Source organism: Aotus nancymaae, unplaced genomic scaffold (genome assembly GCF_030222135.1).
Source record: "Aotus nancymaae isolate 86718 unplaced genomic scaffold, 86718_ANA_hifiasm-v0.15.2.pri h1tg000016l, whole genome shotgun sequence".
Lineage (NCBI taxonomy): Eukaryota > Metazoa > Chordata > Mammalia > Primates > Aotidae > Aotus > Aotus nancymaae.
In genome coordinates this window covers 34265607-34280036 of record NW_026988428.1, presented here as the reverse complement: position 1 = coordinate 34280036, position 14430 = coordinate 34265607, and the positions used below count along the sequence as shown (strand labels likewise).

General features: G+C 39.3%; 2 protein-coding genes across 18 annotated transcripts in view; both read right to left on the bottom strand.

The window, feature by feature from the left end:
- The window catches only part of LARP4 (La ribonucleoprotein 4), an 81510-nt gene that overhangs the window by 23671 nt on the left and 43409 nt on the right, over positions 1-14430 (bottom strand). For 12 of the 17 annotated variants that reach the window (XM_012441389.3, XM_012441395.2, XM_012441393.2 and 9 more), the window contains 4 exons: positions 13528-13638; positions 12085-12138; positions 777-989; positions 23-126 (listed from right to left, as the gene is read on the bottom strand). In XM_012441389.3, coding sequence (XP_012296812.2) covers positions 23-126; positions 777-989; positions 12085-12138; positions 13528-13638 — 482 coding nt within the window. The remainder of the gene's footprint in view (positions 1-22; positions 127-776; positions 990-12084; positions 12139-13527; positions 13639-14430) is intronic. The other 5 variants (XM_021665947.2, XM_012441399.2, XM_064377069.1 and 2 more) reach the window with 2 other exon arrangements.
- LOC135275382 (ATP synthase subunit g, mitochondrial-like) lies at positions 997-12076 on the bottom strand. Its single transcript, XM_064377070.1, has one exon. It carries the CDS (start codon positions 8763-8765, stop codon positions 8454-8456), a length of 312 nt encoding a protein of 103 aa, XP_064233140.1. The 5' UTR covers positions 8766-12076; the 3' UTR covers positions 997-8453.

Sequence of the window (14430 nt, the reverse complement as noted above, 5' to 3'; positions counted from 1 at the left end):
CCAGCTACGGTTTTTATCTTACCGATTTTTTTGGAATGGTCGACCCATATTCATAGCAGCAGCATTTGTTTTATAAGATCCTGGCGAATTAAAGCCATTCACAAAACTACCATTGGGAAAGGGAGCCTAGAAGAAAATGTATGTTTAAACAATATTAATGGTAAAGGCAAAATCTGGTGTGAGGGTCACAAGAACCTTAATGAACTTAGCAATTTATCTTTTACAAGCCAGAAATATCTTAAAACATTTTACTGATTCAATTCTGCAATATTCACTTGAAGTACTGCTAGATTTATGAACAATAAATAGTTCATAATTTAATAAAGAATGTTCTGGTCTGACATTTCATAACACTAAGATGCACTGACAATCACGCAAAACTCATCCAGTCTGTTCTTTCAATTCACTCAGCAAATTTTATGGAATAAAATTATGCGCTCTATAGCTCAACTGTTAGTCATATACATATATTTGGTATGGACTATTAGATATCCACATCACTGTTTAAAAGCCAAAAAGTGGCTGGGCATAGTGGCTCATGCCTACAATCCTAGCACTTTGGGAGGCTGAGGCGGGTGGACTGCCTGAGCACAGGAGTTTGAGACCAGCCTGGGCAACATGGCAAAACTCCATCTCTACGAAAAATACAAAAAATAAAATAGAAGCCCAAAAGTAACCAGTGTAAACACAAATGAACTCCCACTCCAACCGATTTAATCAAAATGTCAGCTCAAATTAAAAATATTATTATATTTTATTATAAGGAACTCACTTACCAGTGGTGTTTCAAAGTAAGGTGTAGGATTTGGAGACCAAGACTGAGGCACAATACTATAGACCGAGTACTGTTGGTGAGGATTATATACAGGCTGCATAAAGACTGGGGAGGCATACTGTACTTGAGTTTGAATGGGCTGACTATAGATACTAGAATCCATTAATCGATAACCATTCTTAGCAAAAAATGTATTGATGGCTTTTATCCTTGCCTAGAAGAGGAACACATTATAGCAACAAAGAATTAAGTGTATATTTTTAAAAATACATTTTAATTTACATTTTAACATATATTTTACATGACTATACTACTTCTGCCTAAGGTAGAATCAGTAGAACAAAAGAAAAGGAAATGACAACTTAATCAATAAAAACAATGTTTTCATGGTATAAAAACCACAGTAAACAAGGTAAACACACACACGTCAAAACAACCAGGTGTGCTGGCTCACACCTGTGATCCGAACACTTTGAGAAGCATAGCGGGCAGACTCGCATGAGCCCAGGAGTTTGAGGCCAGCCTGGATACCACAGCGAAAGCTATCTCTTACCGAAAAACACACACACAAAAAAAAACCAAAAAAACCTGGGCATGGTGGCATGCAACCTGTAGTCCTAGCTACTTGGGAGGCAGAGTGGGGAGGACTGCTTGAGCCCAGAAGTTATAAGCTGTAGTGAGCTATGTGCCCTACCACACTCCAGCCCGGGCATCAGAGCAACACCCTGTCTCTAAACAACAACAAGCAGAATAAAAACCTCCCAGAAAATGAGGTCAAAATAGTAAAAGTAACTGTAGCTCATTTTTTTTTTTTTTTTTGAGATGGAGTCTCACACTGTCACCTAGGTTAGAGTGCAATGGCATGATCTCAGCTAGCTGCAACTTCTGCCTCCCGGGTTCACACGATTCTCCTGCCTCAGACTCCTGAGTAGCTAGCTGGGATTACAGGCGTACACCACCACACCCAGCTAATTTTTTTTTGTTGTTGCATTTTTAGTAGAGACATTGTTGCCCAGATTGGTCAGGAACTCCTGACATTGTGATTCGCCCACCTCCCAAAGTGCTGCAATTACACGCATGAGCCACCGTGCCCAGCCAAGTAACTGCAGCTCATTACAGACAGGGGCACTAGTATCTCTAATACACAAATTGTAAAAACAGACATGAAAGGACCCAAAAGTGCTATATATAACTGGGTTACAGAAATGAACAGAGTTCATAGAACAAAAAAAGGCAAATGGCTCTTTAACATATGAAACAGATGCTAAACTCACTCATAAAATAAATGCAGGCGTATGTAAAAGTACTCAAAATCACCAATCATCAAAGAAATGTAAACTGAAATCACAGACAGCATGTCACATCTATTTTAAATGAGTTTAACAAAAAAACAACAGTAAGTGTTAGAGAAGACATAGAGAAAAGGAACTTCTGTATACTGTTGGTGGGAAGGTAAATTAGTTCAGCCATTATGGAAACTAGCATGAAGATTCCTCAAAAAAGTTAAAAATTGGCCAGATGCAATGGCTCATGCCTGTATTCCCAGCACTTTGGGAAGCCAAGGCGTGTGGATCACTTGAGGTCAGGAGTTCCAGACCAGCCTGGCCAACATGGTGAAACCCCGTCTCTATTAAAAATACAAAAATTAGCTGGGCGTGGTGGTGCATGCCTGTAATCCCAGCTACTTGGGAGGCTGAGATTGCACTGAGCTGAAACTGTGCCACTGCACTCCAACCTGAGGAACAGAGTGAGACTCTGCCTCAAAAAAGTTAAAAATGTAATAGAACTACCCTATGATTCAGCAATCCTATGTATATCCAAAGGAAATGAAATTAGTATGCTGAAGGGTATCTGCACTATTATATGTGTTGTAGCATTATTTATATCGGCTAACATATGGAAACAACATAGTGTCCACAGCAAATGAATAGATGGAGAAAATGTGGTGTACACACACACTGGAACACCATTCTTTTTCTTTTCTTTTTTTTTTTTGAGACAGTCTTTCTCTGTTGTCCAGGCTGAAGTGCAGCAGTGCAATCTTGGCTTGCAACGTTTGCCTCCTGGGTTCAAGCAATTCTCCTGCCTCAGCCTCTTGAGTAGCTGGGACTACAGGCGCCTGCCACCACACCCAGCTGATTATGTATTTTCACTAGAGATGAGGTTTCACCATGTTAGCCAGGCTGGTCTTGAATTCCTGACCTCAGGTGATCCACCCGCCTCAGCCTCCCCTGGCCTCCCAAAGTGCTGGGATTACAGGCATGAGCCACCGTGCCCAGACACATTCAGTCTTAAAAAAGAAAACCCATTTTCACAAATGAAAATCTGAATGAACCAAGAAGACATTATGCCACGTGAAATAGGGGCAGGCACATAAAGACAAACACTGCATGATCTCATTTGTATGTGAAATCTAACAAGGTTGAACTCAAAGAAAGAGAGGGTATAATGGTGGTTATCATAAGCTAAGGACAGGGGGAAGGAGGGACTGTGGGAGGGACGGACTGGGGAAATGTTGATCACAGGGTATAAAGTTTCAGTTAGAAGAAATAAATTCTGGGGAGCCGTTGTACAGCAGTGTGATGATAGTTAATAATAATGTATTATATAATGCAAATTTGCTGACTTTAAATGTTTGCAACACCAAGAACCACGTATACAATTTTATTTGCCTATTACATAATACCTTAATAAAGCTGTGAGAAAGAAATATAAGTACATGACTATTTGCTAACACTAGTTGTAGAAGGCAAGGAAACCCATGAGGCCCAGAAACAACCCAACAGTCCATCAACCGTTGAATAAAACATGTACATCCAAACAACTGAGTATCATGAATGTAAAAAATAATTGAAAAAAATGCTCTAAATACTATTATGGAGTGACTTCAGAATACACTGTGAAAAAAAAAAATTAACAAGAGACAAGGCGGCTGGGCGCACTGACTCGTGCCTGTAATCCCAGCACTTTGGGAGGCCGAGACGGATGGATCACCTGAGGTCAGGAGTTTGAGACCAGCCTGGCCAACAGAGTGAAACCCCATTTCTATAAAAAAAAAAATTAGCTGAGTGTGGTGTCGCGTACCTGTAATCCCAGCTACTTGGGAAGCTGAGGCAGGAGAATCCCTTGAACCTGCGAGGCGGATTTTTTCCCAAGATTTTCACATGGGAAAAAGGAGAAACAGACATGAAGCAGAGGAAAGAAAAACATACAGCCTGAATTTAAATTGAAAGCCTCAATACAAACCTGTTATTTTGTCCTAAAACATAAAAACTAAACAGTTCTGTCTAAAAAAGCTTAGAAACAATGACGAAACCAGTAGACACAAATACTTGTGTCTCGAGCCTCAGCCTCCCAAGTAACTGGGATTACAGGGATAAACCACAATTCCTGGCTAAATATTTTGTATTTTCAGTAGAGACAGGGTTTCACCATTGTTGGGCAAGCCGGTCTGGAACTCTTGGCCTCATGTGATCCAACTGCCTTGGGCCAGCCAAAGTACTGGGATTACAGGCATAAGCCACCATGCCCGGCCCAGATTTTTAAAGAGAAAGAAAGAAGGGGAATCAAGAAAATATGAACAGTGACTAGGTATTCGATAATGTTCAAGACATTGTTCATTTTTTAAAAGTCTGATGATGATACTGTCACCGTGTCTTAAGAAAGAATCCCGGCCGGGTGCGGTGGCTCACTCCTCTAATCCCAGCATTTTGGGAGGCCAAAGCGGATGGATCACCTGAGATCAGGAGTTTGAGACCAGCCTGGCCAACATGGTGAAATCCTGTCTCTATGAAAAAATACAAAATTTAGCAAGACATGGTGATGGGTGTCTGTAATCCCAGCTACTCGAGAGACTGAGGCAGAACTACTTGAACCCGGGGAGGTGGAGGTAGCAATGAGCCGAGACTGCACCACTTCACTCCAGTCTGGGCAAAAGAGCAAGACATCATCTAAACAAATACAAGAAAAAAAAAAAAAAAAAGGAAAGAATTCCTCTTGTTAGAGATACAAATTCTAATTTATTTATGAATGAAATTTGAAATTAAGGTTGAGATTTGCTTCAAGATGACAGAGGTTGTAGAGAAATGAGTGGGAATACAGAAAAAACAAGAATGGTCATTTTCTACTAACTGTTAAAATTGGGTAACAAGTATAGAGTTTCAGTTTCATAAGATAAAGAGTTCTGGAGATAAATGGCAGTGATGGCTGTAAATCATTATGAATGTATTTAATACCACTAAACTGTACACTTAAAAAGAGTTAAGATGGGGGAAAAAGATAAAAGAAAGAAAACAAAAATAAGAACAATTAAGATGGTAAATTTTGTGTGTATTTTGCCAAAATTTAAAAATTGTGGGATGGGGCCAGGTGTGGTGGCTCACACCTATAATCCCAGCACTTTGGGAGGGCGAGGCAGGTGGATCACGAGGTCAGGAGTTCAAGACCAGCCTGGCCAATATGGTCAAACCCTGTCTCTACTAAAAATATAAAAATTAGCCTGTAATCCCAGCTATTTGAGACTACTTGAGAGGCTGAGGCAGAGAATTGCTTGAAGCGGGGAGGTGGAGGTTGCAGTGAGCCGAGATCATGCCACTACACTCTAGACTGGGAGACAGAGCAAGACTCTTTCTCAAAAAAAGTGGGGGATGGGAGGCTGGGCACAGTGGCTCAGGCCTGTAATCACATCACCACTTTGGGAGGCCAATGGGGGTAGATCGCTTGAGTCAGGAGTTTGAGACCAGCCTGTGCAAGACAGAAAGACCCGGTCTCCACAAAAACAAACAAAATAATTAGCTGCGTCAGCTACTATGAAGGCAGAAGGATCCCTTGAGCCCAGCAGGAGTTCAAAGTGGTAGTGCGCTATGATCACACAACACTGTACTCCAGCCTGGGCAACAAAGTGAGACCCTGTCTCTTTAAAAAATAAAATAAAGTAAAATAAATTGGGGAAACAATTGGATAATGGGTAAATAGTAATTATACCATTTTATCAATTTATATGCTTCAAATTCCTATATTAAGTTTAAAAAAGGAAAAAATGCTCTAACACTTGGTAAATTTATAAAGCCGACCATTTTACACATTGCTTGTGGCTGCTTTTGCCCTACAAGTTGCTGCAACAGGAATCACATGGCCAGCAACATCTATAATATTTACTGTTTGGCTCTTTAAAGAAAAAGTTTGCTGACCCTTTTAATAAAATCAAAGGTTGACTATACCTTACCCAAAATGCTTGGTACCAGTTTTTTAGTATTTTGGAATATTCCCATTGTATTTTCCAGTTGAGCATCCGAAATCCAAAAATCCAAAATGCTCTAATGAGCATATCCACTGAGCAGCATGTTAGCACTCAAAAAGTCTTCAACTTTGGAGCAATTCAAATTTAGGATTTGGGATGCTCAAGATATATAATACGAAGATGTGTGAAGGTTAGATTAGAAGCACAGGCACACCAAGTTACTACGAATATCAAATGAAAAAACATGTGAAAGCATAAAATTACCACTTGAATGGATGTATGAAAGCTATGTTTTACGATCCTTATAGCGATAGGGCAGGAACCCTCCTCCACTCTTAATACTGCAACCAAACAATAGGAAATGAATTATGGCCAAATTTGACAAACGGACTTTAACACAACCTCAAAAATAATTATGGCTATTGCTTTTACCAACGTAATGTCATACATTATAGTATACTTTAATGTTAAAATGTTCCCTGAGGAACTAAAATCAAGTAAACAGCATTATTTAAAAAATATAGTCCACTAGGCTGGGCGCAGTGGCTCACACCTATAATCCCAACACTTTGGGAGGCCGAGGCAGGCACATCATGAGGTCACAAGTTTGAGACCAGTCTGGCCAACAGAGTGAAACCCTGTCTCTACTAAAAATACAAAAATTTGCCAGTCATGGTGGCGCGTACCTGTAGTCCCAGCTACTCCAGAGGCTGAGGCAAGAGAATCCCTTGAACCCAGGAGGTGGAGGATGTGGTGAGCTAAAATAGTGCCACTGCACTCCAACATGGACAATGGATCGAGACTCCGTCTCAAAAAAAGGAAAAAAAAAGTCCACTAGTCAAGAAAACAGCAATGAAAGAAACTTTTCAGGGCATAGAACTGCAAATGAAAAAGAATCAAAAAAAAAGGAGAGGAAAAAAGGACTCCAAGATGACCCAGATGTTAGACTGCAGACTAAGCTTTCAATCCAGCTTTCACAAGTAAATATATTCATAGATAACAATTTAATTATCTTTCTAATTAATTAAAATTAAGGGGAAATCACAGCAGAGAGAAAAGAAATGCTTTGAAAAACAGAAACTCTTAAAATACAGCATGTAAAAAAATTCACTGGATAGTCTTATCACATTGGGGATAGCAAAAGAAAAGCAGTGAACTTGAAGATGAACCCAAATCCACAGAAATTATCCAATCTGGAGAACAACAACAACAATAAAAATAGGTTTAAGAAAAATGATTAGAATCTCACTGGTATCAATCAGTCCAACATAAAAAATTGGAGTCCCATAAAAAGAAAGGAGAAGCGAGGGCAGAAAAAAAATTTGGCAAGTATTTGGAAACTTCCCAAATGCACTGAAGAGTATCAACCTACAGAGCCAAGAAGTTTAGTATTTGCCAAGTATGATGAGTAAAACCATACTATATACACCATAGCCAACCCACTAAAAACAAAAAATAAAATATCTTGACAGCAGGCAAAGGAAAAGGACACATCATATACATGGGAATAGCCAGGTAAATGATGATGAATATCTCAACAGAAACAAGAGTCCAGAATGATATCTTTTTTTTTTTTTGGAGACAGAGTCTCTCTCTGTTGCCCAGGCTGGTGTGCAATGGCACAGCAATCTCAGCTCACTGCAACCTCCGCCTCCCAGGTTCAAGCAATTCTCCCGCCTCAGCTTCCCAAGTAGTTGGGATTACAGGCACCTGCCACCACGCCCGGCTAATTTGTGTATTTTTAGTAGAGATGGGGTTTCACTACGCTGGCCAGGCTGGTCTTGAACTCCTGACCTCAGATGACCTGCCCGCCACAGCCTCCCAAAGTACTGGGATTATAGGAATGAAACCCCTCGTCCAGCCCAGAATGATATCTTGAAAGGATGGAAAATAAATTTAGCTGTCATACCTGAATTCTGTTTCCATGGAAAATACCCATCAAAAATGCTGGGCGCAGCGGCTCACTGTCTATAGTCCCAGCACTTTGGGAGGTCAAAGTAGGGGAATCGCTTGCACTCAGGAGTTTGAGACCAACCTGGACGATGTAGCAAAACTCTGCCTCTACCAAAAATAGAAAAATTAGCTGGGCATGGTGGCATGCACCTGTTGTTCCAGCTAATTAGGACAGGGGGTGGGCACCGAGGTGGGAGGATTGCTTGAGGCCAGGTTGCAGTGAACTGAGATTGCATTCCAGCCTGGGTCACAGAGCAAGACCCTGTCTCAACAACAACAACAAACAAATAAATAAATAAAATAAAGGAGTGTGAAATATCGGACATTTTTAGTTAAGGAAAACCTAAGAGAATTCATTGCTCATAGGTACTCTATTTTTTTTTTTTTTTAACACATCTTATTTTATTCAGATAGCAGTCTGATCACACGTGGTCCAACAACACTCAAATAATAAATCAAATATAACCAGATGTTAAAGATTGGTCTTCAAACATCATAGCCAATGATGCCAAGCTTGCCTATGATCTCTCCGACATAAAACCACATCAACACCTCAGTGGCCACCAAACCATTCAGCACAGCTTCCTTAACTGTGAGTTGTTTGAAGCTACCAGTCTGAGCACTATTGACTATTTCTTTCAGGCTTTGAATAGCTCTAGGGATCTCAACAGGGGTGGGAGGAATCAGTTCAACCTTGGCATAGTACCAAAATGTGGCCAACTGAGGCTTCGAATAAGTCACAGCAGCGTTCACCAGTGCCGGGGTCTTCTCCACAAGGTTATGGATAAATTGGGCCATGGTTCTGGGATGGAAAGTCGCCCCAAACGGCCGGCTGAATCACTCATAGGTACTCTTAAGAAACACTAATGGAAGTTCCTTAGGCTGAAGGGAACTGATACCAGTTATTGTCAGGCATAGACATCACAATTAAAACAGAATAAAGCACTGCCTCTTAATGAAATCATCAGTAAATTAGGAAACAGACGGATAAACATTATCCACTTAATGCCCCTTTCCTCCAATGTAATCACTTCTGAATCACAGAACTTTAGAAATGAGTAGCATGCACACTACAAAGAAGCAAACTAGAACCTTACAGGTTGGCATGACACACTCAAGATACAATGGCTGGTGGCAGAAAGCATCTCCAGGTTTGGAGTATAGCTATTCCTTGCTTCTGTACCTGTCTTTCCAGGTGTTAAGTCATTTGATTTTAATAAATGGTATAAAAGTTAAAGTGAATTTCCTTGAAACTTACGTTGCTATGTGATGGCTAATCAAAAGAAGCATCAAGAAAAACTAAAATGGCAGAGAAAAACATTACTTATAATAAAATATTTATGTTTTTACTACTATATTTGAGACTTCCAGCAAAAGCAATAGAAATAAGAAATGGGAGATATAAAGAATAATCAAAATAGTGATTATCTGTAGATCATATGATCTCTTAGGCTGATAATCCAAAAGACCCACCAAAAACAAGTTCAGCAAGGTTGCTGCAGACACTACAACATTTTTTTTAAAAAATCAGTAAGATACAAAGAAGATGAAAAGGCAACCAAAATTATTTTAAAGTAGTAATTTAAAATGACTTAACACTGAAATACCTAATAGTTACCACAACAGTGTATAATGTAGGCTAAAACAGTCAGCTGTCCCCAATTTAACCGATAAATTAAACACAATTCCATTAATTCCATTACAGATTTTGTTTGGTTGTTTGTTGAAACTAGACAAATATTCTAAAATTTGTGTGAAAATGTAATGATCTAAGAATAGCCAAGACAATTCTGAAAAATAAGATCAAGGACAAAGAACTAGCAGAAGTAAATAAGGATACTGTAAAACGATGGTAATTAAAACAGTGAAATCTGGCCAGGTGTGGTGGCTCATGCCTGTAATCTCAGCACTTTGGGAGGCTGAGGTGGGCGGATCACCTGAGGTCAGGAGTTCGACAGCAGCTTGGCTAATATGCCTGAAACCCTGTCTACTAAAAATACAAAAATTAGCTGGGTATGGTGGCAGGCGCCTGTAATCCCAGCTATTCAGGAGGCTGAGGCAGGAGACTTGTTTGAACCCAGGAGGTAGAGGTTGCAGTGAGCTGAGATCATGCCACTGCACTCCAGCCTGCCAACACAGCAAGACTCCATCTCAAAAAACAAAATAAAATAAAATAAAATAGAATAAAATAAAACAGTGATATCCAGGAATGCAATCATGGTGTGGTGGCTCGCGTTTGTAATCCCAGCACTTTGGGAGGCTGAGACGGAAGGATTGTTTGAGTTCAGGAGTTTGATACCAGCCTGGGCAACTTAGTGAGACCCCAACTCTACCAAAAATTTAAAAATTAGTCAGGCATGATGGTGCGCACCTGTGGTCCCAGCTACTTGGGAGGCTGAGGAAGGAGGATCACTTGACCCCAAGAGGTCGAGGCAGCAGTGAGCCGTGATCATGCCACTGCACTCAAGCCTAGGTGACAGAGAGAAAGAAACCCAATCTCAAAAACAAAACAAAACAAACAGCCATATTGGTTCAGGGAAGCAGAACTCAAAGAAAACAGAGAATCTGAAACAAATCTCATAGCTGTGGCATTACACACAAGTTGCAGAAGAATAGAAATGACAAGAAATTAAGAGTTGAGATAAATGTCTTTCCAAATATGGGGGAAAAAATAGAACTAGATCCCTATCTTATACTATATATCACATTAATTACAGATATACAAAAGACCTACATCTGAAATACAATAAAACGTTAAAGCTATTAAGAAGACTCAGGACAATATAAAAGCCTCAAAGCAGGTAAAGATAACAGGGAGAAGAATATCATAGGCAGAGAGGAAGTAGAATGACAGCTAGAAAATAACCTCATCTGTAATATGGAAACTAATAATCCCACCTATATCACAGCATTAATGAGATTTAAATATGGCTAAGTTCATAGAACCTCTTAATAAATGTAGCCACTTTTACCCTAGTTCTTCCACTTACTAGTTTTATTACCCTCATGCCTTATTATCCTCGATAGTAAAGTGAAGAGAACAAAAGTACTATCTCATTAGGTTCTTTCTTGTAAGGATTAAATGAGTCAATACAAGTAAAGTGCTTAAAACAAAATGACACACAGTAAGAGTTCAACACAGAGGAATTAGTAAGAATAATGTATTACATTTACAAAGAAGAAGAAGAATTATAGCACTTGGGGAATGAGGACCAAGTCAAACTAAATGTATGTTACTGGATCATAATTAAGAACACTAGCTCTGGTAGCAAAGAACAGACTGTTAAGGGGGTAAAAGGCTGATAACACAGCAGTTAGAGGCTATTCCAAGTGTTCAAGCCTGAACAGTGGGAGATTTTTAGAAAGCATTTTCACAGGACCTCAGAACAGATTAGACATGTAAAGATAGGAGCAAGTGTCATCAATGACAATGCCTAGGTTCCCAAATGGTTGTTATGTTAATGTAGTGATGCAATTAATTGAGATGAGGTTGAAAGTACTGTGAATATTTTTCATGTCTGTTACTAAAAATTATTCCTATTGCTCATTTTGAGATCTGGAATTATCTCATCTGTTGTAAATCAGCATGCTATTTGGAGTTACCCCTTTGTAAAGAAATGCTGTATGCAAAGTATTGTCATGCCTTATCAAAGAATTTTCTGAAGTAGCACATAATACAAATCAAAAATTTGTTTTTGTTTTGTTTTTGAGACAAGGTCTCGCTCTGTTGCCCAGGTTGGAGAGCAGTGGTGCAATCTCTGCTCACTGCAACCTATGCCTCCTGGGTTGAAGCAATTCTCCTGCCTCAGTCTCTTGAGTAGCTGGAATTACAGGCATATGCCACCACGCCTGGCTAATTTTTCTATTTTTAGTAGAGACAGGGTTTCATCATATTGGCAAGGCTGGTCTTGAACTCCTGATGTCAAGTGATCCACCTGACTTGGACTTCCAAAGAGCTGGGATTACAGGCGTGAGCCACTGTGCCTGGCCCAAGCCAGAAATTTTCTGAAAGTCACTATAGGTTTTTATAAAATATTATCTGTCTGTAGTTTTAAAATTCTCATACAGACAAATCAAAACCTGTTCTGATTTCACACTGCTCTCCTCTATTTCTTACCATAATTGGCTTGCCCTGAAATGTTTTAACTTCTTCTCTTAAGTATTTAAAAGCCTGTTAACAAAGCAGAAAAAAACTTTCATTAGCACCCAAACATTTCAGTAAAGTCATCTTTATTAAGAGAGTTTAGTATTAAACTATAAAAAAAATTATGTAGGTAATTTCACTGTGCAGGTAGACAGAGATTGAAAAAGTAAAAATTTTAGGCCTTCTCAACTATGGTTCATCTTTATTGTAGAAAAGCCCCCATGGATTACTGCAGACAAAATGCATTAAGACTGAAAACAGACCCAAAATATCCCTAGAAACCAATTTGAAAATAATCAATCAGATGGGCGCAGTGGGTCATGCCTGTAATCCCAGCACTTTGGGAGGGCGAGGCAGGTGGATCATGAGGTCAGGAGTTCAAGGATCAGCCTGGCCAAGATGATGAAACCCTGTCTCACCTAAAAATACAAAAATTAGCTGGGTGTGGTGGCATGAGCCTCTAATCCCAACTACTCCAGAGGCTGAGGCAGAGAACTGCTTGAACTTGGGAGGCAGAGGCTGCAGTGAACCGAGAGCACACTACTGCACTCCAGCCTGAGCAACAGTGCAAGACTCTGTCTCCCCACAAAAAAAAAAAAGAAAAAGAAATACATTTTTTTAAAAAATAAAAATCTTTCTGGTCTATCTATAATTGAGGCTTGGTCAAAAAAAAAAAAAAAAAAGAAAAAGAAAAAGAAAAAAATGTATTTGAGTGATTTAAACACTTTTTTTTTTTTTGAGAAGTCTTGCACTGGTGCAGTGACGAGATCTCAGCTCACTGCAATCTCCGCCCCTGGCTTCAAGCGATTCTCCTGCCTCAAGCCTCCCAAGTAGCTGGGACTACAGGTGTACGCCACCACGCCCAGCTAATTTTTTTTGTATTTTTAGTAGAGATGGGGTTTCACCATGTTGGCCAGGATGGTTTCGATCTCCTGACCTCGTGATCTGCCTGCCTAAGCCTCCCCAAAGTGCTGGATTTACAGGTGTGGGCCACCTTGCCCGGCCAACACTCTTATCATTGGTATATTTTTGTTTCAAAGGATTACCATTTCTCTTTAAGACATGTTAACTATTAAGAGTAAAACCATCAAGTCAAAATTCCAAGAATTTTTTGTTTATTACAGACTACTATGTACTAAAAATACTACTAAGTTCACGGTTCTCAATCCCTATGTTAATTTTAAAACTGTTATGTTAATATTCTCATCAACAGAAAATAAACTTCCTAAATCAAAACTGAAAAACTTTAGGAAGATCATCAACAAGGAAACCAACTGAGCAAAAGCAAAAGGGTAACCAAGGTACTCACTAGTCTTGATAAACATCAGTGTAAAGACACATATTCTCAATTAAAATATATCACTACTTATTTTGCCACTGGGACAGACTTGTATCAGAAAAATGTTTTCTTCTTACCTGTTGTGCATCTATGTCTGACTGGAAAGTGATATACCAGTTGCTATTGTGTGCAAACTCACAGCTTATCACTTTGGGGCAGTTTTCACTTTTGAACAAAGCTTTCACTTCCTAAAAAGAAAAAAAAAATCAGTTAACTCTAAAAAATACATCAATAATTGGCATTTTTTGTTTACTAGTAATGTTGAGCATCTCTTCATGTCTTTGATCTTTCCTATCACTCCACTTGTTAACTTTTGCCCATTTTTCTACTGAGGATAGACTGTGTTTCAAAACAAATACAGAGTTAACAGGAGATATATTTGAGTCTGGTCTCAAACTTCTGGATGCAAGCAATCCTTCTGCCTGAGCATCCCAAAGTGCTGAGATTCTAGGCATAAGCCACCCCACTTGGCCAGGAGATGCATTTTGTACATGATTTTGAAATGATTTATTTTACCATCAGCAAAGCGTAAGTATTTTACTTCCAGTGGCAAGCTAAATACTCCTCATAGTGAAATCTCCCCAGTCCTTCTCCTGCCTGGACTGCCACAGGACATATTCTTCATTAATATTTTCTAGGCAATAAAAATTTTCATGCATTCTCATTTAAGCCAGATACTTTGCTTACAACATACACATTAATTCTGTGCAAATATATCTTCTCTTTTCCATAATTAGTATAAATGTAAACACAGAAATTCCAACAGTTATATGGACTCAGAAAAAGGATGACTACCAAAACTCAAGATGGTAAAACAGTTAATGGATTGAAAGATACTTTAAAAAAAAAAAAAAAAGTCCGGGTGAGTGGCTCAGGCCTATAATCCCACCACTTTGGGAGGCAGGTGGATCATGAGGTCAGGCGTTTAAGACTAGCCTGACCAACATGGTAAAACCTCATCTCTACCCAAAATACAAAAA

Coding starts and splice junctions, on each gene's coding strand:
- LOC135275382 (XM_064377070.1), bottom strand. CDS start 8,765: ATGGCCCAATTTATCCATAACCTTGTGGAGAAGACCCCGGCACTGGTG.